General features: G+C 35.8%; 2 protein-coding genes and 1 long non-coding RNA gene across 5 annotated transcripts in view; 2 read left to right on the top strand and 1 right to left on the bottom strand.

Moving 5' to 3' along the window:
* Positions 1-12,631, top strand: part of GPR141 (G protein-coupled receptor 141) — a 160,689-nt gene extending 148,058 nt beyond the window's left edge. Inside the window, exons 3-4 of the transcript XR_004433116.1 lie at positions 4,902-5,037; positions 12,575-12,631. The gene's annotated coding sequence lies outside the window, so the exon portion shown is untranslated. The remainder of the gene's footprint in view (positions 1-4,901; positions 5,038-12,574) is intronic.
* A 601-nt stretch (positions 12,632-13,232) lies between these two features.
* NME8 (NME/NM23 family member 8) overlaps positions 13,233-25,470 on the top strand; it is a 47,343-nt gene continuing 35,105 nt past the window's right edge. The window contains exons 1-5 of one of the 3 annotated variants that reach the window (XM_033193653.1): positions 13,233-13,465; positions 14,662-14,701; positions 14,780-14,837; positions 15,037-15,143; positions 20,908-20,979. In XM_033193653.1, coding sequence (XP_033049544.1) covers positions 14,669-14,701; positions 14,780-14,837; positions 15,037-15,143; positions 20,908-20,979 — 270 coding nt within the window. In that variant the 5' untranslated portion in view covers positions 13,233-13,465; positions 14,662-14,668. Of the gene's footprint in view, positions 13,533-14,661; positions 14,702-14,779; positions 14,838-15,036; positions 15,144-20,907; positions 20,980-25,470 lie in introns of all 3 variants that reach the window. The other 2 variants (XM_033193654.1, XM_033193655.1) reach the window with 2 other exon arrangements.
* On the bottom strand, positions 14,709-16,811 carry LOC117073121. Its single transcript, XR_004433119.1, has 3 exons — positions 16,762-16,811; positions 16,437-16,560; positions 14,709-14,800 (listed from the first exon to the last, which is right to left on the bottom strand). It is a non-coding gene; the product is annotated as an uncharacterized LOC117073121 (long non-coding RNA).

Below are 25,470 nucleotides of genomic sequence, written 5' to 3' on the forward strand. Positions count from 1 at the left end.
TTTAAGTCATTAATCTATTTTGAGTTGATTGTTAACTGTGGTATAATATACACATGTGAATATCCAGTTTTCCTAACATTTGTTGAAGAAACTACTGTGTATTCTTAGCATTTTTGTCAAAGATCAATTAATCATATGTGTGTGTGTTTGTTTCTACACTCTATTCCATTGATTTATATGTTTGCCTTTAAGCCAATGCAATACAGTTTTAATTGCAGTAGCTTCATAATATATTTTGAAATTAGGAACTATGATACCTCCAGCTTTCTTTTTTTTCCTAGAGATTGTTTTGGTTCTTCTGGATCTTTTATAGTTTAATATGAATCTTAGGACTGTTTTTATTATGTCTGTAAAAAATGCCATTGGGATTTTGATAGAAATTGTATTTAAACTGTAGATCACTTTGAATAGTATGATTATTTCAACAATATTAAGTCTTCTGATCCATGAACATGGGATTTTGTGAATATTCTTGCATGGTTTTAGCTTAATTAGAATGTTTGTAATGTTTTGATTTTACATACGATGTTAGCTCTAAGTTTCAGATGGTATTATTTCTCAATTCAGTTTGTTCAGAGCTTTCTAAAATTATTATTAATGAAAGTTAATCATTTTTGGCATAGACTTGATTTTTAACTTTAAGTACAATTATTACTTTTAAAATTTTATGATGACTCTTTGCGTTCTAAGAAATATTTGATTACCATTCCAAGATTGTAAAAACATTATTCTATACTTTTGGAAAACCTTTATAGTTGTAAACTTTTATGTATAAGTCTGCAATCCATCTTGAACTGCATTGCATATTTTATGAAGAGAAGGTGAAGGTTCATTATTTTCCATATGGAGTTTAAATTTTCCAGCATCATTTATTTGAAAGATTTTCCTTTCCCTGTTGAACTATCTTGATGTCTTTGGAAAAAAAATAAATTGACCGTATGTATGGGACTCTTTCTGAACTTTGTATTTTTTTCATTGATCTATACATGGCATTACCACACCATTTTAATTGCTGTAGTTTAATAGTAAAGTGCATGTTTTCTACCTTTTTTCTTTCTGACTATTCTGGGTACTTGACATTTCCAAATCAATTTTAGAATCAGATTGTCAAGTGCAACAAAAAATGGTTGGTATTTTTATTATGATTGCATTGAATCTATAGAATAATTTTGGTTAAAAGTGACATCTTGGGCCGTGTGCGGTGGCTCACACCTGTAATCCCAGAACTTTGGGAGGCCAAGGTGGGCAGATCATGAGGTCAGGAGTTCAAGACCAGCCTGGCCAACATAGTGAAACCCTGTCTCTGCTAAAAATACAAAAAAAAAAAAATTAGCCAGGCATGGTGGCAGGTACCTGTAGTCCCAGCTACACGGAAGGCTGAGGCAGGAGAATCGTTTGAACCTGGGAGGTGGAGGTTGCAGTGAGCCAAGATCGCATCGCACCACTGCATTCTAGCCTGGGCAACACAGAGAGACTCTGTCTCAAAAAAAAAAAAAGTGACATCTTAGCAATTAGTCTTCTAATTAATGAATATGATACACTTTTTTATTTGTTTCTTTATTTTTTTCAGCAATACTTTGTTGTTTTCAGCAATAAGATAGATTTTTCTTTTTAAATTTATGAAATATTTTATCTTCTTTGATGGTATTGCAAATTTTAAAGTTAATTTCATTTTCCAAACCTTCGATGCTAGTTTATGGTATACAATTAATTTTATATATCCACCTTTTATTGTGCAACTTTGATTAATCATCTATTAGTTCTAGTAGGTTGATTTTTTCCTCAAGATTCCTTAGGATACAAAATCATGCCTTTGCCTATATATACATACGTTTTTCAATCTTCACACCTATTATTTATATTCCTCTTGTATTGCACTAGCTAGCACTTCAATATAACATTTAGCAGAAGTGTGGAAAGTAGACATTCTTGACTTGTTCATGGTCTTACGAGAAAGTGTTTAATAATTGACCATTACATATAATGTTAGCTGAAGGTGTTTTATAGATACCCTGTATCAGATTGCAGAAGTCTGCTAAGGGATTGTGTGCGTGCTTATCAAGAATGAATATAAGGCTTATCATATTATTTTCTTCGTTTATTTAGATGATGATATAGTTTTTCTCTTGTTTTATGCTAATATGGTGAATAACTGCTCAATTTTCAAGCTTGCATTGATAGATAAACCTCATTTGGTCATGATAGGTGATCTTTTTCATGTATTATTAGAATCGATCTGTAAATATGTTACATATACTTACATCTATGTTCATGAGGTATATTGGTCGATAAGGGTTATGCTGGTCTGGAAGTGGACACACATCAGGGTATATTCCTCTTTCTCTGTTTTATAAAATAGTTTATATAGTATTACATTTTTTTTCTTATTTGGGCATAAAATTTCCTTTATAAAAATATTTTAATTATAAACTCAATGTAAGTAACAGATACATGGTAATTCAGTTCCTTGTGACCCTTTGCTAAATTGTATTTTTCAAGTAATTTTTATTTCATTTACGTTTTAAAATCTTATGGCATAAAGTTGTTATAATATTCTGTCCTTGTAACTTCATTGCTATGAGTGATATGTCCTCTTTCATTTACAATACTGAAAATTTGTATATAGCCTATTTTTCTTATGTAGTCTAGCTTTGGATTTGTCTTTTTTTTTTATCTGTACAAAAAACCTTGTATTTTTGTCAACTTCCATTTTTTTATTTTCTATTTAATTAATTTTCTAACTTTTGTTAGTTTCTTCTCTCAATTCACTTTGAAAAATAAGTCATTTATTTCAGCTCATCAGTTGTAACTTACATCCTTATTTTAAACATGTTGTATTCTCTAATATAAGCATTTATAGTTTCCCACTAAGAACTGCATTAGCAACATGCAACAAACTTTGATATGGTATGTTTTAGTTATCATTCAATTTAAAATATTTTCTAGGCCGGGCTTGGTGGCTCATCCCTGTAATTCCAGCACTTTGGGAGGCTGAGGGGGTGGACCGCTTTGAGCTCAGGAGTTTGAGACCAGCCCGGGCACCATGGCAAAATCCTGTCTCTACAAAAAAAAATACAAAATTAGATGGGTGTTAGTGACTCATGCCTGTAATTTCAGCTACATGGGAAGCTGAGGCACAAGAATCACTTGAACCTGGGAGACAGAGGTTGCAGTGAGCAAATATAACACTGCACTCTAGCCTAGGCAACAGAATGGGACCCTGTCTCAAAAATAAATAAATAAATAAATAAATAAATAAATAAAATATGTTCTAATTTCCCTTTTGATTTCTTGTTTAACTCATGGATTATTTGGTAGTATATTGTCAACTTCCAGGTATTTCAGACTTTACCATTATTGAATTGTTCTTAATTTGTAACTTATTTCTATTGTGACCGGAGACAATATAGTGAAAGATGTAGATATTTGAAGTCTATTGTGATTTTATTGTCTGGCTTGTGATTCATTAAAGTAAATATTCAATGTGCATTTGAAAAGAAAGTATATTCTGCAGTTATTCAGTAAGTGTCAATTAGGTCCAGGTGGTTGACAGGGTTGTTCAGATCTTCAATAATCTTACTGATTTTATATATTTATATCAATTATTGAGATGTAATGAGTTATCTATTTTTCATTTAATTCAGGAAATTCTTGTTTCATATATTTTTGAATTTCTGTTCTTAAATATATATACATTTAAAATACTTACGTCTCCCTAATGAACCTTTTCATCATTAGGAAATATTTATTATCTGTGAAAATATTCCTTGTACTGAAATCTACTTTGTCTGATATTAACATGGTCATGTAAGCATTCTTACTTTTTACATTATGTTTTTTCCATTTTTGACTTTCAACTCATATATATCTTTAGTTGAAAAAGCATGTCCTTTTACCAGATGCTATATATCATGGGTATTCTAATTTTGCATTTTGAGTATAGAAATGTATGTCAATTGCCTACTAGAATAATAAAATAGAAATGTTTAAAACAACACAACAGAATTCACAATTGTTACAAATCTGACTTCATTATCTACAATGTCCAGTTTTATTACTAAAATTTACTAGATATATAAAGAGATGGAAAAGTATGACCTATGCTCAAAAAAGAGCAGTCATTAGAAATTGACTGAATGGGCCCAAATGTTATAATTACTAGACACAGATTTCAAAGCAGTTGTTGAAAATATGCTGAATAAATTTAAAAAATTCAAGAATTAAATAAAATATAATGTTAATTAATAGACTAGACAGAAAATCTCAGTAGAGAAATGCAAACTATGAGAAATATAAATTCTAAAGGTGGAAAGTACAATAACTGAAGTAAAAAAGATTCACTAGATGAGCTCAACAAATAATAAATGACAAAAATATATAAATTTGAAAATAAATCAAAATATGTTATCTGCACCCAAAGAATGAATTAAAAGAATGAAACGAAGCAGAGTTACAGAGAGCTGTGGGGCAACATCACACTCTCACATGCATGTAATTGGAATACGAGATTGAGAATAGAGAAAGAAAGCAAGAAAATATCAGAAGGAATATGATCTAAAACTTTTGAAGTTTGATGGAAAATATTAACATAGGAGTCTGAGAAACTCACAAAACACATGCAGAATAAATGCAAAGAAAACCACCACTAGGCATATCATAGTCATTTTGTTGAAAGCCAAATTAAGGAGAAAATCTTGATAGGCAGAGAATAATGACATATTGCATACAGGAGAACAATGATAATGTTAAAGACTGATGTCTCATCGGAAACCACGGAAGCCATCCTACTTCAGAAAGATATATTCAAAGTGCTGAAGAGAGGGAATAAAAAACATGTCAAGCAAGAATTCTGTATCCATAAAACTTTTTTTAAAATGAAGGAAAAATTAATACATTTTCAGATAAACAGAACTGAGAGCATTTGTCACTAGAAGACTTGCATTACAAGTAATGCTATAGTGTTCTCCAGGCTGAAGAGAGATGAAACCAGGTGGCAATTCTGATACATAGAAGAAATGAAGAGAACCAAAAATGATGGTAAGTATGTGAGTTAGTAAGTTAACAGAAGAACTCCTCTCTCTCTCCATCTCTCTCTCTCTCTCTCTCTCTCTCTTTGTCTCTCTCTCCTCACCACATATGTGTGTATCTGTTATTTTCAAAAAATCATGACATTTTAAAACAAAAATTATAGCACTTTCTTGATGAGTTTATGAGATATATAAATATAATGCCTAAGATGATAATAACATTAAGGATGGGGGAGAGATGACTAGAAATATACTGTTGCAAGTTTTCTATATTTTACCTAAAAAAAAATACTAATTCCAAGTAGGTACGGATAAGTTATAGGTGTATATTTTACATTCTAAAGCAATGAGTTAAAAATAATTTCAAAACATGTAGTTAGAAAACTAAAAAAGGCATTAAAGTGGAATGCTTAAAAATATTCAGTTAAAATAAGGCATCTAAGGAACAAAAGACAACAACAGATAAGACATAGAAAAATGGGAGACCTCAGTACAACCATATCAGTAATTACATTAAATGTATATGGACTAGATACTCCAATAAAAAGGCAACAATCAATATTTTTCAAACTGTGTAAAAAAGTAAGAATCATCAGTATGCCATCCACAAAATAATGCACTTTAAATATAAAAACACAAATAAATTGAAAGTAAAAGGGTGGAAAATGGTAAACATAATAAAGCAGAGTAGCTATACTAATATTAGCCAACATGAAATTTAATACAAAGATACTAACTAGAGACAGAGGGACATTTTGTAATGATAAAGAGACAGTTCAAAAGAAAACAACTGCAAACATATGAGCCTAATAAATGAACTTCAAAATATATACAGGAAACTGCCAGAACTAAAAGAAGTCATGCACAATTCCCACAGTCATAGTTGGAGACTCTATGAGACTTTTTTTTGCCATTTAGATTTCCCAAATGTTAATATTCTTATTATTAGGTTTTATAAAGCAATAAAACATTACAAATACAGCGGAAGTCCCACTTTTCTATCACATTCTCCTCCCTCTTTTTTGGGTTAGAGGTAAGCTAATAATAATTCAGGTTGTAAATCTCTGGAGTGTGTGTTCTTGGAGTGCAGCACTGTATGTTATTAATCTTGAATTTTTAGCTAATAGCAGTGCCTGACACTAGAAGAGATAAATAATTATTCAAACAATTAAATAATAAATGAATGAAAGGCATTGTTTTCATAATAATAATAATAATTTTTATCCTTTGCCGTATCTAATAGGGTCTCTGTAAATGTTTGATGAGATTGGGAATCAATAAAACAGTTTTGATCTCTTACTGAGAATAATTTGCTCCTAGATTTTTTTTTTTTATACATTAAGTTACATGTGCACAATGTGCAGGTTTGTTACACAGTTATACATGTGCCAAGTTGGTGTGCTGCACCCATTAACTCGTCATTTAGGTATATCTCCTAATGCTATCCCTCCTCCCTCCCCCCACCCCACGACAGGCCCTGCTGTGTGATGTTCCCCACCTTGTGTCCAGGTGTTCTCATTGTTCAATTGCCACCTGTGAGTGAGAACACGCCGTGTTTGGTTTTCTGTCCTTGTGATAGTTTGCTCAGAATAATGGTTTCCAGCTTCATCCATGTCCCTGCAAAGGACATGAACTCATCCTTTCTTATGGCTGCATAGTGTTCCATGGTGTATATGTGCCACATTGTCTTAATCCAGTCTATTATTGATTTACATTTGGGTTGGTCCTAAGTCTTTGCTATTGTGAATAGTGCTGCAATAAACATATGTGTGCATGTGTCTTTATAGCAGCATGATTTACAGTACTTTGGGTATATACACAGTAATGGGATGGCTGGGTCAAATGGTATTTCTAGTTCTAGACCCTTGAGGAATTGCCACACTGTCTTCCACAACGGTTGAACTAATTTGCACTCCTACCAACAGTGTAAAAGCGTTCCTATTTCTCCACATCCTCTCCAGCATCTGTTGTTTCCTGACTTTTTAATGATCGTCATTCTAACTGGTGTGAGATGGTATCTCACTGTGATCTATCAGATTTTTTAAGTAATTGTTAGAACCACTACACCAAAAAAAAGTCCCTAAGAATCTGAACAACGTCAGTGGCTTTAACTCAAATGAGATTTGTAGAACACTGCCTCCAATGACTCCATAATACACATTTTTTTTTTTTTTTTTGGCGGGGGGGGATGAAGTTTTGCTCTGTGGCCAGGCTAGAGTGCAGTGGCATAATCTCAGCTCACTGCACCCTCAACCTCCAGGGTTCAAGCAGTTCTCCTGCCTCAACCTCCCAGGTAGCTGGGATTACAGGCACGCACCACCATGCCCAGCTAATTTTTGCATTTTTATTAGAGACAGGGTTTCACCATGTTGGCCAGGATGGTCTGTATCTCTTGACCTCATGATCTGCCCGCCTTGGCCTCCCAAAGTGCTGGGATTACAGGCGTGCACCATAGCACCCAGCCTATTTTCAAGTGCATATATAAGGCTTAACAGGGTAGTAGACTATAAACTGGGCCATTAAACAAATCGTAGATTTCGAAAGACTGAAATCTTACAGAATATGTTCTCTGACCACAACAGAATTAAATTGGAAATCAGCAATGATAAAACACCTAGAAAAGTCCTATCTGGAAATCAGCCAACTCATATGTAAATAACCAACCCACAGGTAAAAGAAAAAAGAAATACACACAAAGTAAATTAGAAAATATTTATAAATGAATGGTGATTTTAAAAACACAATGTGTGGAAATATATAGGATGCAATTAATAAGACAGTTCTTCAAACTTTATACCTTAAACATTTTATGTAGGTAAAGAACTCTTTAATTTTGAAAATTATGTTACTAATTTTTATTACTTTGTTCATAAGCCTCATGTTGTTTTTGTTTTTGTTGCTGTTATTAACTATTTCATTGAAATATATATCTTCACTCACTGTCATATGCCTAATAACAAGGTGCCAGGTTTTCTGACATCTACACTTTCTTCACCTACACATAGTTGTTGATTGAATGCACTTTGAAAACGAGGTCTAATGAAATGGCAGACATCTGGTGCTGCTCTTCTTGTCAGAAGTCAGATAGTCTCCTCTTCCCATTGTTTGCTTCTCTAATATTCTGAATGCATATACTGTACTCATCCTACATTTCCACTCCTTCTTTTCCTATCTCTGTCCCAATGTAGGACGATTTAAAATTATTATCCAGCAGAGTCTTGGAACCACCTTATACTAGTTAATGAGAACAAATTGTTAGGTTTCAGGACTTGTGTGAGATGATCATTAATCACAGCCATTGCAAAAAATATATAAAGTAACAAATTATTTATATTTAAAACATAAGTAATAAATTTCTCAAATTTCTCATCACTTCCTTATCACTTTGTCACATTTTACTATTTTCTGTGCTCTTAAAATTACTTGTATATATTGTATCTTTAGGTAAAAACACCAACCATGTAATGGTTAGTGCATATCTTTTGTGTCCCGTGGCATCATGCTGGTAACTTTGAACATGGTGGGAATATTTACACCATGGAAATCTGCAAATGCCACAAATCAGCACTTTATTGATGTGTTGATTGTTAATGCAGATTAAATGTTAAAGTATGTTGCATCTGTAGTTGTTATATTCTAAAAAGCACCCAATATTTGAGAAATAATCTTCCAGTATTTGCAAACTATTACCATACTCAGCAAGAAGTCATTTATGTCATTGATGAATGGGTGAAATTCTAACATATCTTCATTGTTTCACTTCGTCGAACTCATTAATGTATGTTGAAATGTTGATCAACATTCTTACTGGAACTACACACATTCACTGATGACATGAATAATTTCTTTGCTGAATCATATAGTAAACAAGCATTTATTCATCTTCTGAACAAATTGCAACCATGAATTGGCTATGGAAACACAAGTTTGGCAAAAATTAAAGAAAAACACTTTTGTAAAAATCAATTGACTATATGGGATTTGCAATAAAGAGTACTGTATATTTTATAATATATATTAAAAATGTGAAACATCATTTTAACAATTAAATTTGTAATACTTCTTTGTATCCATTTTTTTCCCAAGAGAACTGTTATCAACATTTACCAGCATATTACGGATTATGACTCTCAGGATATCACAAGTTAATTCTTCCATTTTCTCACTCTTGCTTTTCTTATTTAGAAAGAATTGTGATCTTCCATAAATACAGCAAATAAGGTAGTAAAAGGTAGAAAATAGTACATAAATTGCATTACGAATCAGTGCCTGGACTGCAGAGGGATGGCTACTGTTTTGGTTTATTGCAACTCTCTGAGTCTCTGGGACAGAAAGCAGACAGGGAGGTCCAAAACCTCTTTCTGATTAGTTTCAGGCTGGCAGATTTGCTCGGATATAGAAACTGCACAAAATTTTTATCTCATTCCAAACCCATCAATCTTGCAATTCCCGATAGGTTGCAGTTGTAATAGGTTCACTCATTCTGTTTTATTATTATGAGTTTTTATTATTCTCAGTGTCTTAATTTCATATACAATGGGAAAAGAGAATATCTAATTTAGTATTATTTTGCAGGTGACTTTTAAAATTGTAATTCAGAATCTGCCATTTTGATCTACTGGAGATAGGAGAAATTTTTTTTAAGTTATATAAAGTTCTCCTGGATAGATGACTAGCTTACTTCTATCTCTAGCTGAAGTGATAAAATTAAAGGAAGTCCCTATACCATTTATTTTCTTTGTGGTCTACTTAATTACCTGGATCAGATTTCTTCTTTTTTTAAGCATTGTGTCTTTATTTTATTAAACTTAAAAAAAATTTCAACTTTTATTTTAGAAATGAGGGGTACATGTGCAGATTTATTGCATGGGAATATTGCATGATGCCGAGGTTTGGGGTACAAATCCCATCACTCAGGTAATGAGCATAGTACCTGATAAGTAGTTTTTCAACCCACGTCTCCCTCCTTGTCTCCCTTTTATAGTAATCTTCAGTACTATTGTTCCAATATTTATGTCCATGTGTGCTCAGTGTTTAGCTTCCACTTGCAAGTGACAACATGCAGTATTTGGTTTTCTGTTCCCACATTAATTCATTTAGGATTATAACCTCCAATTGCATCCATGTTGCTACAAAGGACATGATTTCATTCTTTTTAATGGTTGTGTCGTATTCCATGGTGTATATGTTTACATACACATTTTCTTTCTCCAGTGTACCATTGACGAGCACCTGGATTAATTCCATGTCTTTATATTGTGAATAGCTCAGTGATGAACATACGAATGCATTGTCTTTTTGGTAGAGTAATTTATTCTCCTTTGGGTATATATCCAATAAGATTGCTGGGTCAAATTGTAGCTCTCTCTGTTTTAAGTTCTTTGAGAAATCACCAGGCAGATTTCTTGAATTCAAAAATTAAGAATTTTATTTATCCTCATTGAAGAGTACATAAATGTGTCAAGAATATCTGCTACTTCCAAATGTACTAGCTTGCTACCTAATTTTAAAGTATTTATGTACAAATGGTGATGCTAGGTGCTAGAGAGGATTTCGAGAGGAAGAGAGCAAAGTGAAAACAATTCTACAATCCAGTTCATCTTTTCTGGGTCTTCCTATATATTTAGAAGTCATGAGAACACACAAATGAAATAATTAGGCACTAATAAACTTGTGTCCCAAGGAAGCAAATTAAGCATTATACATAGTGGTGTGTGAGAGTAAGAAAAGGCAGGTCAATGTAGGAGAGTACCTTTAATGAATATTGAAAGATAAAGTCAAATATATGCAAGGAGCAAAACAAACTATTAGATCCCTTCAGAAGTAACATCTCCCATAGGCTTTTTGGCATTTATAGCTTACACTCTCCTATAATAAAATATACATTGTCTTGTAACCAACATTTTCAGAGAATTTGTCCTTAAAGTCAATTCTGGGCAGACCCAAGTCAAAAGCTCTTCAGATTTATGTTTTAAAGCTTCAACATTCAAATTTTTTGCAATTAGTAGTAATGATGTAGAAAAAAAAAAAAAAACCTAATTACATCTTCCTTCCATGTATTGGCCACTGGTAAATGTTTGTTCTAATTTGAGAATACATTGAAACTTCTTCTTGCATCAAAGTGTTATATGAAGAACTTGCCTGAAATATTTGCATAACATTTCTCCATGTGAACTATTATGTTGAATCGAAGAAGACTCAAAATCAAAAGTCAATTTGCTAACAGTCTGACTCTGGTGAAATAGCAATTATAGGAAATACATAAAACTGCTTTGAAAATAGCAGACGATTTTAGATCCTTGAGGAATCACCACACTGTCTTCCACAATGGTTGAAATAATTACACTCCCATCAACAGTGTAAAAGTGTTCCTATTTCTCCACATCCTCTCCAGCATCTGTTGTTTCCTGACTTTTTAATGATTGCCATTCTAACTGGTGTGAGATGGTATCTCATTGTGGTTTTGATTTGCATTTCTCTAATGACCAGTGATGAAAAGCTTTTGTTTATATGTTTGTTGGCCTCACAAATGTCTTCTTTTGAGAAGTGTCTGCTCATATCCTTTACCCACTTTTTGATGGGGTTATTTGTTTTTTTCTTGTAAATTTGTTTAAGTTCCTTGTAGATTCTGGATATTAGCCCTTTGTGAGATAGATAGATTGCAAAATTTTTCCCCCATTCTGTAGATTGCTTGTTCACTCTGATGGTAATTTATTTTGCTGTGCAGAGGCTCTTTAGTTTAATTAGATCCCATTTGTCAATTTTGGCGTTTGTTACCATTTGATCCAGCAATCCCAGTACTGGGTATATACCCAAAGGATTATAAATCATACTATTATAAAGACACATGCACATGTATGTTTATTGCAGCACTATTCACAATAACGAAGACTTGGAACCAACTCAAATGCCCATCAATGATAGACTGGATGAAGAAAACGTGGCACATATACACCATGGAATACTATGCAGCCATAAAAAATGATGAACTCATGTCCTTTGCAGGGACATGGATGAAGCTGGAAACCATCATTCTCAGCAAACTAACACAAGAACAGAAAACCAAACACCGCATGTTCTCACTCATAAGTGGGAGTTGAACAATGAGAACACATGGACCAGGGAGGGAAATGTCACACACTGGGGCCTGTCAGGGGGTGGAGTGCTAGGGGAGGGATAGCATTAGGGGAAATACCTAATGTAGATGACGGGTTGATGGGTGCAGCAAGCCACGATGGCATATGTATACCTATGTAACAAACCTGCACTTTCTGCACATGTATCACAGAACTTAAAGCATAATAAAAAAAAAAAAGAAAGAAAGAAAATTGCAGATGGTGAAGTGAAGGAGTACTACATGTCCTGTCTTGATAGGATATGATCCTGGTCAAAAATCCTTCTATAGGTAGCCCTCTCATCTATTTTTGTAGATCCACTCCAGGGATGAGGATCCCTACAAATGTTCATTGTGTCCCTCTACTCTACAGTTGCTTTCTGTATCTCAGCCTGCGGATTAATCAGAAACTGTTGTTAAAAATTATTTCCAGATGCTGCAAGTGGGAGGGAGGAAGGAAAGTGAAGAGAAAAAAAAAGATAAAGAAAGAAAGAGAAAGAAAGAAAAAAGAAGGAAGGAAGAAAGAGAAAGAAAACAAAGAAAAAAGAAAGAAAGAACGAACGAACGAATGAACGAACGAAAGAGAAAGAAAGAAAGAAAGAAAGAAAGAAAGAAAGAAAGAAAGAAAGAAGTAATGAAGCAGGTTAGATGAAGACAAAGTTAAAAAGAAAAAAAATGCTGTTGCTGGCAGAGAGCCTTCTGCTCCAATTTGAGGAGTATGCATTTTATGCTGTAAAGTGTGGCCAGTCACGGGAGGATTGAAAGCCAAGGAGAGATATGATCAAATCTACACTTGGGAAAGCGCACCTTGGTGCACGTCTAGGGGATAGGAGAATGGGGGGATGGGAGGATGGGGGATGCAAGTTTGGAGATGAGGGAGCTGAAGAACAGAAAGAGTCTTGTGATGGTGGAACCAGGACTTCGTTGTTCCTTCATTGTGTGGGCAGAAGAGGTGGAGGATTTTAGGCGCCACCTGGTCTTGTCCCTGCTGCCCAAGTATAGCTGCTGGCTGGAGCAGGGGCCTCGAGACGCCGCTCAAGCCTCATGGGCAGATGGGTTGGACAAAACGTTGCCCACCTTCTTCTTCTCAGACAGGCAGGGAATTCCTCTTCTTCCTTTTGGTGAATCAGCTGGAGAAGAAAGCCCAGCAAGAGGTCGGCCAGCTTCAGCCCTGGGCCCTAGCAGGGCCCTAGGTACTGGAATGGAACTTCACCGACGTCACCGCTCCAACGGCCACAACGAGCGAGCTGATTTAGATCCTCTGGGCCTGTTCCTTCCTTTTCTTTAAACGTCCTAGTCTAGCTTAGAGGAGGACCTGTTTTGTGTAAGGCTTGCCGGAGGAACCAGAACCTTTCCTGGGATAGGGGCTTGCTTGTGGCCTTTCCTTTCTTGTATGCTAGTGTCCACTATCGCCCACACGCTGCTGGACCGCTGTTCTACACCGCCCCGATACCACTGAATAGGGAGTTTGGGAAGTTTATGTTGTTCCCCAGAAAACACCACTGGCCTTGTTCTCAGGGTTAAATATCCTTAGAGCAGCCAGATCTGAAGAGGGACCCCAGAAACATCCACGGGCATGTTCACAGACAATATGTTTGCAATTGATAATATAGGAAACACTTTCTAATATTTCAGGAAAACAAAATTTTTAAAAAACCAGACAACGTGTAACTCCTAACATTCTTACTTTGTTGCTACAGGACTGTTGGGAGGATAAGATAGCGTGGCAGCTATAAGCATTTAGCATAGAGCCTAGCATACAAGAGTCCTTCCATGACATTTGCTTCTCTCTCTCCAGCAAAGATGAGACTGCGTAATTCAATATACGTGGGGAAATTTTTCACTACTATATTAACATGTTATTTGCAGTTAGAAATAATTAATACTGTAATCCCAGCACTCTGGGAGGCCAAGGTGGGAGGATCACAAGGTCAGGAGATTGAGACTCTCCTGGTTAACATGGTGAAACTCTGTCTCTACTAAAAATACAAAAAATTAGCCGGGCGTGATGGCGGGCACCTGTAGTCGCAGGTACTCTGGAGGCTGAGGCAGGAGAATCGCTTGAACCCAGGAGAGGGAGATTGCAGTGAGCCGAGATTGTGCCACTGTACTCCAGTGTGGGCAACAGAGTGAGACCCTGTCTCAAAAAAAAAAGAATAAGACCTAGTATTTGCTAGCACAAACAGGTGACTGCAGTCAAAAAAATCTAAATTGTACATTTTAAAATAATTAAAAGAGTATAATTGGATTGTTTGTAACACAAAGGATAAATGCTTGAGGAGATGGTTATCCCATTTACCCTGATGTGATTATTATGCATTGCATACCTGTACCAAAATATCTCAGATTTAAATAAACAAATATTTAAGTACATAAATACAGAGATACATAAATATATACACTTACTATGTACCCACAAAAATTAAAAATAAAAATTGTTTTAAAAGATGTTATCTGCATGCATTAAGAAGATATTATTTAAATTTCTGACTTAAAAATTTTTTTTCTTTTTCATGATAGTAGATAAATGGCAAGCAAAAAACGAGAAGTCCAGTTACAGGTGGGTCTGACATATCAACAGTTCTTTATCTGGTGCACTGGTGCTTGAATACCCTTTACAGTGCCTTCCTCTTTGCAGACAGTCATCAATAATCAAAGCCTGTGGGACGAAATGTTGCAGAACAAAGGCTTAACAGGTATAAGGGCTCCCCGGTTGTCTGGCCACCTGGGGTTTGACCTAGGGCACCTCCTGGCACCCTGTCCCTCTAGAGTGCCACTCCCCACTTTTATCAAGAAATCCTAAAGTGCCTTTGCCCTGGCCGTGGCTCCAAACTGGGATAACTGCTATCCTAGATGGGTAGACTTAGTTATTTCATAAATATCATCATCTTCTAGTGATTGATGTTTACCAAGCCTGGTGTGGACCTTGCAAAGCAATGCAACCTTTATTCAGAAAATTGAAAAATGAACTGAACGAAGATGAAATTCTGCATTTTGCTGTCGTAAGAATTTTGTTTTAATTAAACCACTGTTTTCACGTTATATGAAGTGTTTTAGTATCCTCTAACACTTTAAGTATTGTCTTAATTTAAACAACCTGTCATTTCTTCAAAATAGATAGTCTTTACTGGGCAGTTTTACTATATATTTAGTTCTACCAGATCTGAGAATGAACATGATTTTTATCCCATTCTTATAACATTGAGGCTATTTACCATGACTGTGAAAGTTAGAAAAGGGTAATAGTGGATATGTCTATTGTTCTGTTTCCTTTCACCTGACCACATGTTCAGTGTGTGTCCTTTAGAATAAGGGCTGCAAAAGCTGTTTACTGGGTATCATTGAGTAATGCTCTGGCATTAACCCAGTTACCATATTTTCCAGCAGCAATGATATTCTTCCTCATTTATTTGCTACCTACTTGCAATAAGGGATTAAAATATTATAGCCAAACACATTTTACTTAATCATACCGTTTATTCAATGTATTCACATAACATGATCAACTAATTAGAATTTTGTTGTCCAACATGGTAGCTACTAGGCATAAGTGACTATGGAGCTCTTGAAATGTAGCTGGTCCAACTGAGGAACTGAATTTTTAATTTTAATGATTTAAATCTGAATTTTAAAACTGACAATTGAGTTATTGTAAAATCTTTAAAATCTGGGATAACTTGAGTATGTGGATCTACTATTTAACTGTAAATTTTATTAAAGCTAATTAAGGATTAATTATTTCTGATTAACATTTAGCATATGAATTAAGATGTACTCTTAAGTGTAAGAGACTCATTAGATTTTAAAGATTTAGTATGGAAATAGAAAGTGAAATACGCCATTAATTTTATACATTGACTACATGTTGAAATGATAATATTTTGGACGTATCGGGTTAAGTAAAATTTATTATCACATTATTTTCACCTTTTTTGGTTTTTAAATGTGGCTACTAGAGAATTTATATGTGTGGCTTACATAATATATTTATATTATATAGAAAAGCACCCAAACCAACTAGACTTAAGATATAGGAGCAGGTAACAGATGATAACAGATCTTTACTCCTTATCTCTGAAATACATAGTCCCTAATGCAGACGTGCAACCACAACCCACTCATGTTCTCCCAGTTACAGGTCTTTCATGGCCCCGCTTTCAACTCAAACATTGGAATGGGTTTGCCTACTGACCTTTTATTTCACTATCCATCCCCTTCTTTAAATGCATTTTCCATAGGACTTTTTTTCCTTAGTTCAAGATGCTGAATAAGCAGTTTAAAGCCTAGACACTCACCTCTTATTATTTTTCTATTCAAGAAAGTAAGTGGCTGTCCACAGTAGTTAAATCCTGTTGTTCTGGTGAAGGAATTGACTTTTTTTTGGTCTTCTGAAATAAGGACTTTGTAAGGGTTTCATTCCTTTAATTAAAAAAAGAAAAAGTCTTTACATAGATGTTATTTTTAGAGCAGTTTTAGGCTCACAGCAAAATTTACCAGAAAATAAAGAGTTCTCATATATCCCCTATCCCCACACTCTCATAGCCTTTTCCACCATCAATCCCGTATCAGAGTGGTACATTGTTACAATGGATGAGCCTACACTGGCACATCATTATTTACCAAAATCCATAGTCTACATTAAAGTTCATTCTTGGTGTTGTATAGTTTAGGGACTTTAACAAATGTATAATGACATGTACTTATTATATTATGACATCATATAGTATAGTTTCATTCCCTGCAAAATCCTCTGTAATTTGTTCATCTCTCCCTACCCCACAACCTCTGGCAATCACCAATCTTTTGACTACCTCCATAGTTTTGCCTTTTCCAGAATGTCATATAGTTAGAATCACATAGTGTAGAGCCTTTTCAGATTGGCTTCTTTTACTTAGTGATATGCTCCATGTCTTTTAATGAGTTGACAGCTCATTTCTTAGTGTCAAATAGTACTTCATTATCTGGATGTGCCAGGGTTTACTTATCCATTCACCTGCTGAAGAACATCTTGGTTGCTTCCAACTTTCAGCAGTTAGGAAAAGGCTGCTATAAACATCCATGCTTAAGTTTTTGCATGAACATACATTTTCAACTAATTTGGATAAATATCCAGGAGCAAGAGTGCTGGATCATGTGGTAATGATATGTTTTATTTTGTAAGAAACCACCCAATCTTCTTCCTAAGCAGCTGTACCATTTTGCGTTCTTACCAATCATGAATGAGAGTTCCTGTTGCTCCACATCCTCACCAGCAGCCGCTCTCTGGATTTTGGTCATCCTAATAGGTGTGTAGTGGAATCACATTGTAGTTTTAGTTTGCATTTCCCAAGATTATGTGATGTGGAGCGTCTTTGTATATACTTATTTGCCATCTGTATGTCTTCTTTGAGGAGGTGTCTGCTAAGGATTTTGGCTTATTTTTTAATTGGGTTGTTTGTTCTCTTATTGTTGAGTTTCAAGCATTCTGTGTATTTTGAATAACAGTTCTTTATCAGGTATTACTTTTGCAAATAGTTTATGCCAGTCTGTGGCTTGTTTTTTCATTCTATTGTCATTGTAGTTTTTTTAAAGACAAGATTCTATAACAACCTGTTTCACTCTGAAGAATCAGAACCACCAGAAAGCAGCTAGGAAGTTATTCCAGACTTGATTCTTCACAAGGAAGAAAAATCAAGTTAGAAGAGCAGAGAATAGGGCCTAAAGGAGATTGCCACATGCAGTGGGAAAGGGGTTGATAGAAGTTAAAAGACAGCGTCACAGGTGTCTAACAGCCAACAGATAGATCACAGGAAATTGAGGATCAGGAAATTCTTGTGAATCCTGGTAGGTGGCATTAGGAAACTTTGTTCAAAAGTCATAGGAGTAGACATTCACATAGACTAGGGGTTCTGGATTCTGGTGACCTGCCCATAAAGGTGCAAGAAAATTGTATCTCCAAAACTCCATTGTGAGCAGTAATGGAGGGATGCCCTCTGTTGGACATATTGTTTTCTGCTGTTAATCAAGGAAGAGAGACACTGAACTTGAACATGTAGGTCCAAAATTAAAATGTATGAGGTTGATTACCTATTAAAATTACCCTGAGCTGAATGGTCAGTATACAATTTTTTCTGCTGTGTGCCTTTTTAAAAGAGGAACATTAAATATTTTGTGTATATATATATAGGCATATAAAAATTTAGTAAATGGTGTTTATTATAGTTACTATTATATTACTATTAAATTACTTAATCCTTAATAATTTATGTATTATAATATAAACATTGTAATTGTAATACCTGAATTACTTCTAAATACAGTTGACCCTCAGCAATACTGGAGTTAGGTGTTCTAACCCCCCATGAAGTAAAAAATTCATGTATGACTTTTAACTCCACCAAAACTTGACTACTAATAACCTACTGTTGACTGGAAACCTCATGGGTAACATAAACAGTCGATTAACATATATTCTGTATGTTATGTGTACTATATACTATATTCTTGCAATAAAGTAAGCTAGAGAAAAGAAAATAGTATTAAGAAAATTATAAGGAAAACCAAATATATTTGCTATGCCTTAAGTGGAAGTGGATTACCATAAAAGTCTTCATCCTCATCATCTTAACATTGAGTAGGTTGAGGAGGAGAAGAAGGAAGAGGAGTTGGTCTTTAAAAACCTATAGATAGGAGGGTAGATGATAACTAACTAACTAACTAGCTAACTAACTCTCTCGCTGGCACGGTACTTCCTGACACCACAGACAAATCATTGATGGAACCAATCCAGAAAAAAAGATTCTCATTGTCCAGGATTTCTTGTTGTACAACTGAAAGACTGGCAGCTGGTATTATCTTTTCTCTTCAAGGATTGGGGGTTAGCAGTTTTATTGAGAAAGGCAGCCCTGATCATAAACCCGACTGCGACTTATGAAACAGTTGAATTAGCCTATCTCTTCTTCCTTAAGTCTTGGTGCTCACTTCTCTTCCTTACTAAATAACGACCTTTGTGGCATTCCCCTCACCCCACCAAAACCCAAGTTTAGGGCACTTTCACCTGTATTAAAAACCTGTTCAGGTAGACATCTTTTCCTCTTAATTATTTTCTTAAAGGCATCTGAAAACTTTTCTGCTGTCTCTTGGTCAGCAGCAACTGCTTCTCCTGATATGTTAATATTTTTTAGCCTTTTAAAAAATTATCAAACCATCCTTTGCAGGCATTAAATTCTCCATCTTTAGGTCCTTCACTTCCTTTTGCTTTAAGTTGCCATATGATGACTTTGCTTTTTTGGAATCGTATTAGGGTCTATATGCATGCCTTTCTTATAGTAATCCTGCCCCTGCATAAAAGCTGCATTTTCAATGTGAGATAAAAAGATATTTCAAAAAAAAGTGCAAGATTTATATGCCTACTGACATAGCCGCAGCGATGGCTTCATGAACTTCTTTTAAAAGAAAAAAACAATTACTCTTAGACTGGATTCTTTTATCTTGAAATGGTGTGCAACCGCAGCTGCAGACCACAATCTAGGGTACCTATCAGGCAAGTCAGCTCTTTCTTGTAATGTCATGATTTTTCTCAGCTTTTTAGGAGCACTTCCAACATCCCTAGTAGCACTTTGTCTGGATCCCAAGGTGTTAGTCAAGGTTTATGGCACTGCACTAAACACAATGAAAATCTCACTTTGAAAAGCATTGCCTTAGATTACAAAAACCAACTGCTAGAAACTGAATGTTTGCCGTCAAATTTCATATATTAAAATCGTAATCCCAAATGTGATGATATTTGGAGATGGGAACTTTAGAAGGTAATTAGAATAAGGTCAAAGCCTTTATTTAAATAAAGGAAGAGACATGTGATTTCTTCCAGGTGAGGACATTAATGGAGAAGAAGGCCTTCACTTCTGGCACCCAGACTGTGTTGGCACCCTAATCTGAGACTTCCAGCCTCCAGAACTATGAGAAATAAATGTTTGTTGTTCAGTCACCCAGTCAACAGCAATTTGCTATTGCAGTCCAAACTGACTAAGACACCAACTCTTACAGAAGACCCTACCAAACGATCTCATTCTGGCAGCTGGACCAATGGATACTACATTAATATGGAAGAAGACACTATTATTGAATGTATAGTTGTTCATAATTAATTTGGAACAACTTGAAATTTACGAGAAAATATTTAGAAGATTACAGACATAAAATTCAAAATCTTTAAAAGTTTACTACTAATTTATTCAAGGAATGTTTAGTAAGCCTCTTTTAATGTATGACCCTATGACTGACAGAGGGAGATGAGATACTAACGTGGATAGGAAACATACTCTATCTGTGCACACAACTCTCCTTCTAACAGAGCATGTGCAGCAGGCCCACAGGTGCCTGTAGTAGAATATTAAAAGGGACATAGGTGCCTTGGGAGAGGGGCAGTAACATGTTGTGCAGAACAAGAGATGATTAACAGCAAAAGGATGTGAGACAGAATTAGAGGAAGGGTAGATGAACAGGGACAGTAAAAGAAGGGCAGGACCAGGGAGGAAAAGATGAGTAAATAAGTTTGGCTAAAGGTTGGTTAATGTAAAGGGAAATGGTGAGGAAAGCTTAAGGCCAAATGATGTAGGGCTTGAATCGCCAGTATGTGCAGTTTGATCCCTAAAACCACTAGGGCATACACGATGTTGCTGCAGTAAACATAAAAATTATATGTATCTCTGCATTGTTTCAACATAGTGTATCAAACTACTTGAATATAGTTTTATGTATTATTATATGAAATATTTACTTTTTCAGGCAGAAGCTGACAACATTGTGACTTTGCAGCCATTTAGAGATAAATGTGAACCTGTTTTTCTCTTTAGTGTTGTAAGTATATTGACTTTCTCAATTGCATTATCAGATTCCAGTTTGCAGTTAAGAACAAGTAACACTGTAACATTACCATGAAATTGTTTGCCAATGACAGTAATTATACAATGTTTGCCTTATCTTTTCTTGACTATTTATAAATTTTATAATTTGGCCGCTAGGAGCTTATAATGGATTGAAGGGATTAGATGATGACACACTGGGTTGATCAGGGAAAGGAAAAGTAATATGGTGTTTACCTTTACTAAGGAAATGATCGGAGATTTGTACAATAAATTATTTACAGGAGCAACAACTTGGAAATTTCTTAGATACCTAGCAGCAGAGAATTGGTTATAAACATTCGTGCATATCCATACAAGGGACCATCTGTATATCAGTCTTTTGTAATGCATATTACTCTTATCTCCATACTTACAAAGAAGAAAGCAAGTGGATTCACCAAAATGTTATAGTAGTTTTCTCTGTGTGAGGAACAGATGACTAATTTGAGTTTTATTACTCATACTATTCTATATTGTCCACATATTCTGTGAGGAATACACAACTTTAATAATCAGACAAGGGCTAGGCATAGTGGCTAACGCCTGTAATCTCAGCACTTTGGGATGCTGAGGTGGGAGGATTGCTTGAGGCCAGGAATTCAAGATCAACCAGGCCAACATAGGGAGACCGCAACTCTATTTTTAAAAATAAGTAATCATAAAACAAATATAAAATATAAATGAATAATTAGAAAGACATCAAAAGTGCTATTTTCTAAAAGCAGAGTATACAGTTAGTGCTAGATTGTGTGACACGCAGTATAGCTGCTACAGAGTTCGAGAATTGGGACAGAAGAAAGCCTTCAAGGAGCAGATAGATAGGACTTGGACTGTTCCTCCACTGTGGCATATTTAGTTTTGATATTAGAAATACTCATTAAAAAACACATCTTGGATATAGCTTCTTTCTGCTATTAAACAATACTCTTGCAACCCTTTCAAAGAGTTGAATTACTGGGTTAACGATAAAAAAATGCATTGAATGGTAAAAAATGCATTGTAGATCTCCTCTAAATTGGATGTTTAGAATTCAATGATTTAGGTGAGGGATCAGCCAGCGTTGTTGTTTTTGTTGTTGTTTGTTTTGTTTTGTTTTTTGTAAAGGACCAGAGAGTGAATATTTTCAGCATGATTAAAATACAGTCTCTGGACTGGGCCGAGGTTTGCTGACTCCTAAACTAGATGTCATTACACTCATGAGGGCACCAGAATGAATAACAACACAGAGGCAGAACGGGTTTGGGGGACTCATGAAACAAGGAGGAGAATTTAGCTGCATGTAGTGGGTAGGAGCATGAGACTAAGGAGAAAAGACTGGGCAGGTGGGTCACAGTGTAGAGTCTGGAGCTCTGGGATAGTTGATGATATAGTCTGGGTATTTGTTTCCTCCAAATCTCATACAGAAATGTGACCTCCAACGTTGGAGGTGGGGCCTAGTGGGAGGCGTTTGGCTCATTGGGGTGGATGCCTCATAAATTACTTGGTGCCCTCCCTGCAGTAATGAGTGAGTTCTCCCTCTATTAGTTCATGCAGGAGCTGGTTATTTAAAGAGCTTGGCACTGTCTCACCTTTCTCTTCCTCTGTCTCTCTCTATGTGACATGCTGTCTCCCTTTCCCTTCCTCCATGAGAACAAGCTTCCTGAGGCCTCACCAGAAGCAGATGCTGCTGCCATGTTGGTACAGTCTGCAAAAGTTTGAGCCAAATAAACTTTTCTTTACAAAGTTCCCAGCTTCACATACTCCTTGATAACAACACAAAATAGACTAATCGGGCCATCACCCTGACAGCAAGTCCAGTCTGACCAGTAGACCCAGAGCCACTCTCCTTAAGTAGATCATCCAATCCGTGTTCTCTAATCCCTGCAATCAGTGCCCAGAGTTTAAGTCCACCCTTCTTTGTAGCCATGTTTCATCCATCCTTCTAATGCTTCTTCTTTGTCACACCCAGTTCTCCAACTCTTCTCCTGCCTCCCAAACCTTTCCACTCTATGACATCTGGAATTAAAATGACTTCCTAAGATTTTTGACTATGGCTCTGAGCTTTTGTCTCACTTCCTTGGCTTACCTTAATTCTACCTTCTTCCTTTGGACACTCTCTCCACAGCCCAGAAGTGATAACTGTTTATTTCAAAATGTGGAATAGAGTTGGTATTTCCCTTACTTCTTAGGTCTTCAATAACTTTCTTTTCTTTGCTATTACTAGAGGTCTGTTTCACATGGCTAAATCTCCTGTTCCCCTATCTCTCTCTTGTCATTTGCTGACCTTCAAATCAGGTCTATTGATGACTGAAGTCTTTGGCATGTGGTTCAAAGTCTACTCTCAAGCCTGAGTCCTGCCATCACCTTGAGGACTTTAGTATCCACATTGACAACCCACCCAATAACCTGGCCTTTCAATTCTTGACCTCCTGGCTGCTAATAAAGTTTTCTTCCAATAAACTTCATCCAATCACTTCTGCCATCATGTCTTAGACTGCCCATTGCTCCACATCTATAATCATTAATTTAAGAATAGAATTCTGTAATCACAAAAACACCATCAAGCCCAATGCTCATTTTATTCAGATATTCCCTCAATGTCCCTTTGTACGGGTCAGCATTTTTAGTTGACAACAGATTCATTCCAGCTAGTCTCAGCAGAAGCCTTCCTCAAGAGATATTAGATAGTTCACAGAATTGTTGAAAGATACTTTTTAGTTGGAAAGGGTAACTAGAGTTTCAGATTTCATTTAAACCTTATTCAACTGGATCCTTCTCATTGACTTTTGAATATGATTAAGTCTTTTCAATTTAAAAAATAAATAATACTTCTTTCTGATAGCATATCCCTCTCTAGCCTTCACCATTTTCTTGTCTTCACCTCATAGCTAAATTGGTCAGAAGACTTTTCATATTTAATTTTACTTCTTTTCTTTCCATCCCATTAACTCCTTAATCCATTTTACCTGAGTTCTGATTATTCCATCAAAATTGCTGTTGCTAATGTATTCAAGTACCAGCCTGTGCTAAGTATAATGGATATTGTTAGGTAGTCATCATTTGTGCCTCTTAAATGGATTGAATATGGTGACCATGTTCTCCTTTTTAAAATATTTGCTTCTTTTGGCTTATGTGACTTGGTTTTCCTTTCACCTTCCTGGATGCCACTTCCCTCTGTCCCTTTGAGAAATTCACCCTTCTTTATTCCATGATTAAATATTGACTTTATCAGGCAGTACACTCTCCTTAGAAAATTTTGTCTACACACAGTTTCAATCATCACCATATGTATATCAATAAATCACGTTTACATCTTCAACTGAATCCTATGCTTTCCACTCACCTTTCCAGTTGGTGTCTTGGCATCTCCTATTGGCTTTCTCAAAAAGCATCTCACAGCAAACTCATTCAATACCAGATCTTCCTCCCCACAAAACACAGTTCTCTTCTATTGTCTCTGAATTTGGCATATAACATGATAATTTATAATTTATCCAGTTTTAAAGTGAGAAACAGAAGAGTCGCCTTGGTGACATCTCTTTACATCACATTCTATCCAAGTCATACCCTGAACCTGTCAATTTTACTGCCCAAGTTTCTGTCACATTCATCTACCTGTTTCCATCCTTTCCATCCCCACCACCATTATTTCTCCACCTCCACCTCTAGCATGGCTCCTAACTTGTCTGCAAATATTTTCTTTTGCTCCCCCCAGCATTTTTTTCCCACACAGTAGGTGAAATAATTTTTACAAACAATTTTAATAGTGGTCACGGCCTCTGCTTAAACATTCTGACTGCACTTAGGATGAAGACTGAATCTCTGGCCCACCATGCTGTGCACAGTGTGGCTTCCCCTGGGTGCTGGGTTTCAACTCACACCAGGCTCCCCCTCACTTCGTCACCTGGCTGCGTCACTTGTCATCTTTCCTTCCAGTTTTAGAACCCTCATATCTGTTATTCCTTTTGCTCTTCTTTCTCCTTTTTGCCCAACTAGCTCTGACCCATCTTTCATATTTTAAACCAAGAATCACTTCCTGACATTGAGAAGTACCTTCCCTGATCTCTTTGACCAAAACCCATCCTTATAGGTGCTCCAAGGGCTTTGCACCACTCTTGGTGGCACCTACTAAGGTTGCTGTTTCACGTGTTTGTGTTTACTAGGGCTTTTTAAATTTTTTAAATCTAATTAGGTCAGGTACCAGATCTATTATTTTATACCATTATGCCTGGTACAGCACCAGTAAACAGATGCTTAGTAAACAGGTATTGAAAGGTGAGTGTAAGGGGCATGGTGTCAGAAATAACTAGGGAGGATGTCATTGGGAGGCCTATCCAGAATTGTTCAACTTTAAAGCAAGGATGCCTCAGGAAAGACTGCATCAGGTGAGAGCTCCTGCAGGGGGATGATTTGCTGCAAGGTGCTGGAGGACATGCAGATTGGAAGTAGAACTCAAAGAGCTGAG

The sequence above is a fragment of the Trachypithecus francoisi genome, unplaced genomic scaffold (assembly GCF_009764315.1).
Source record: "Trachypithecus francoisi isolate TF-2019V2 unplaced genomic scaffold, Tfra_2.0 Lachesis_group4, whole genome shotgun sequence".
Lineage (NCBI taxonomy): Eukaryota > Metazoa > Chordata > Mammalia > Primates > Cercopithecidae > Trachypithecus > Trachypithecus francoisi.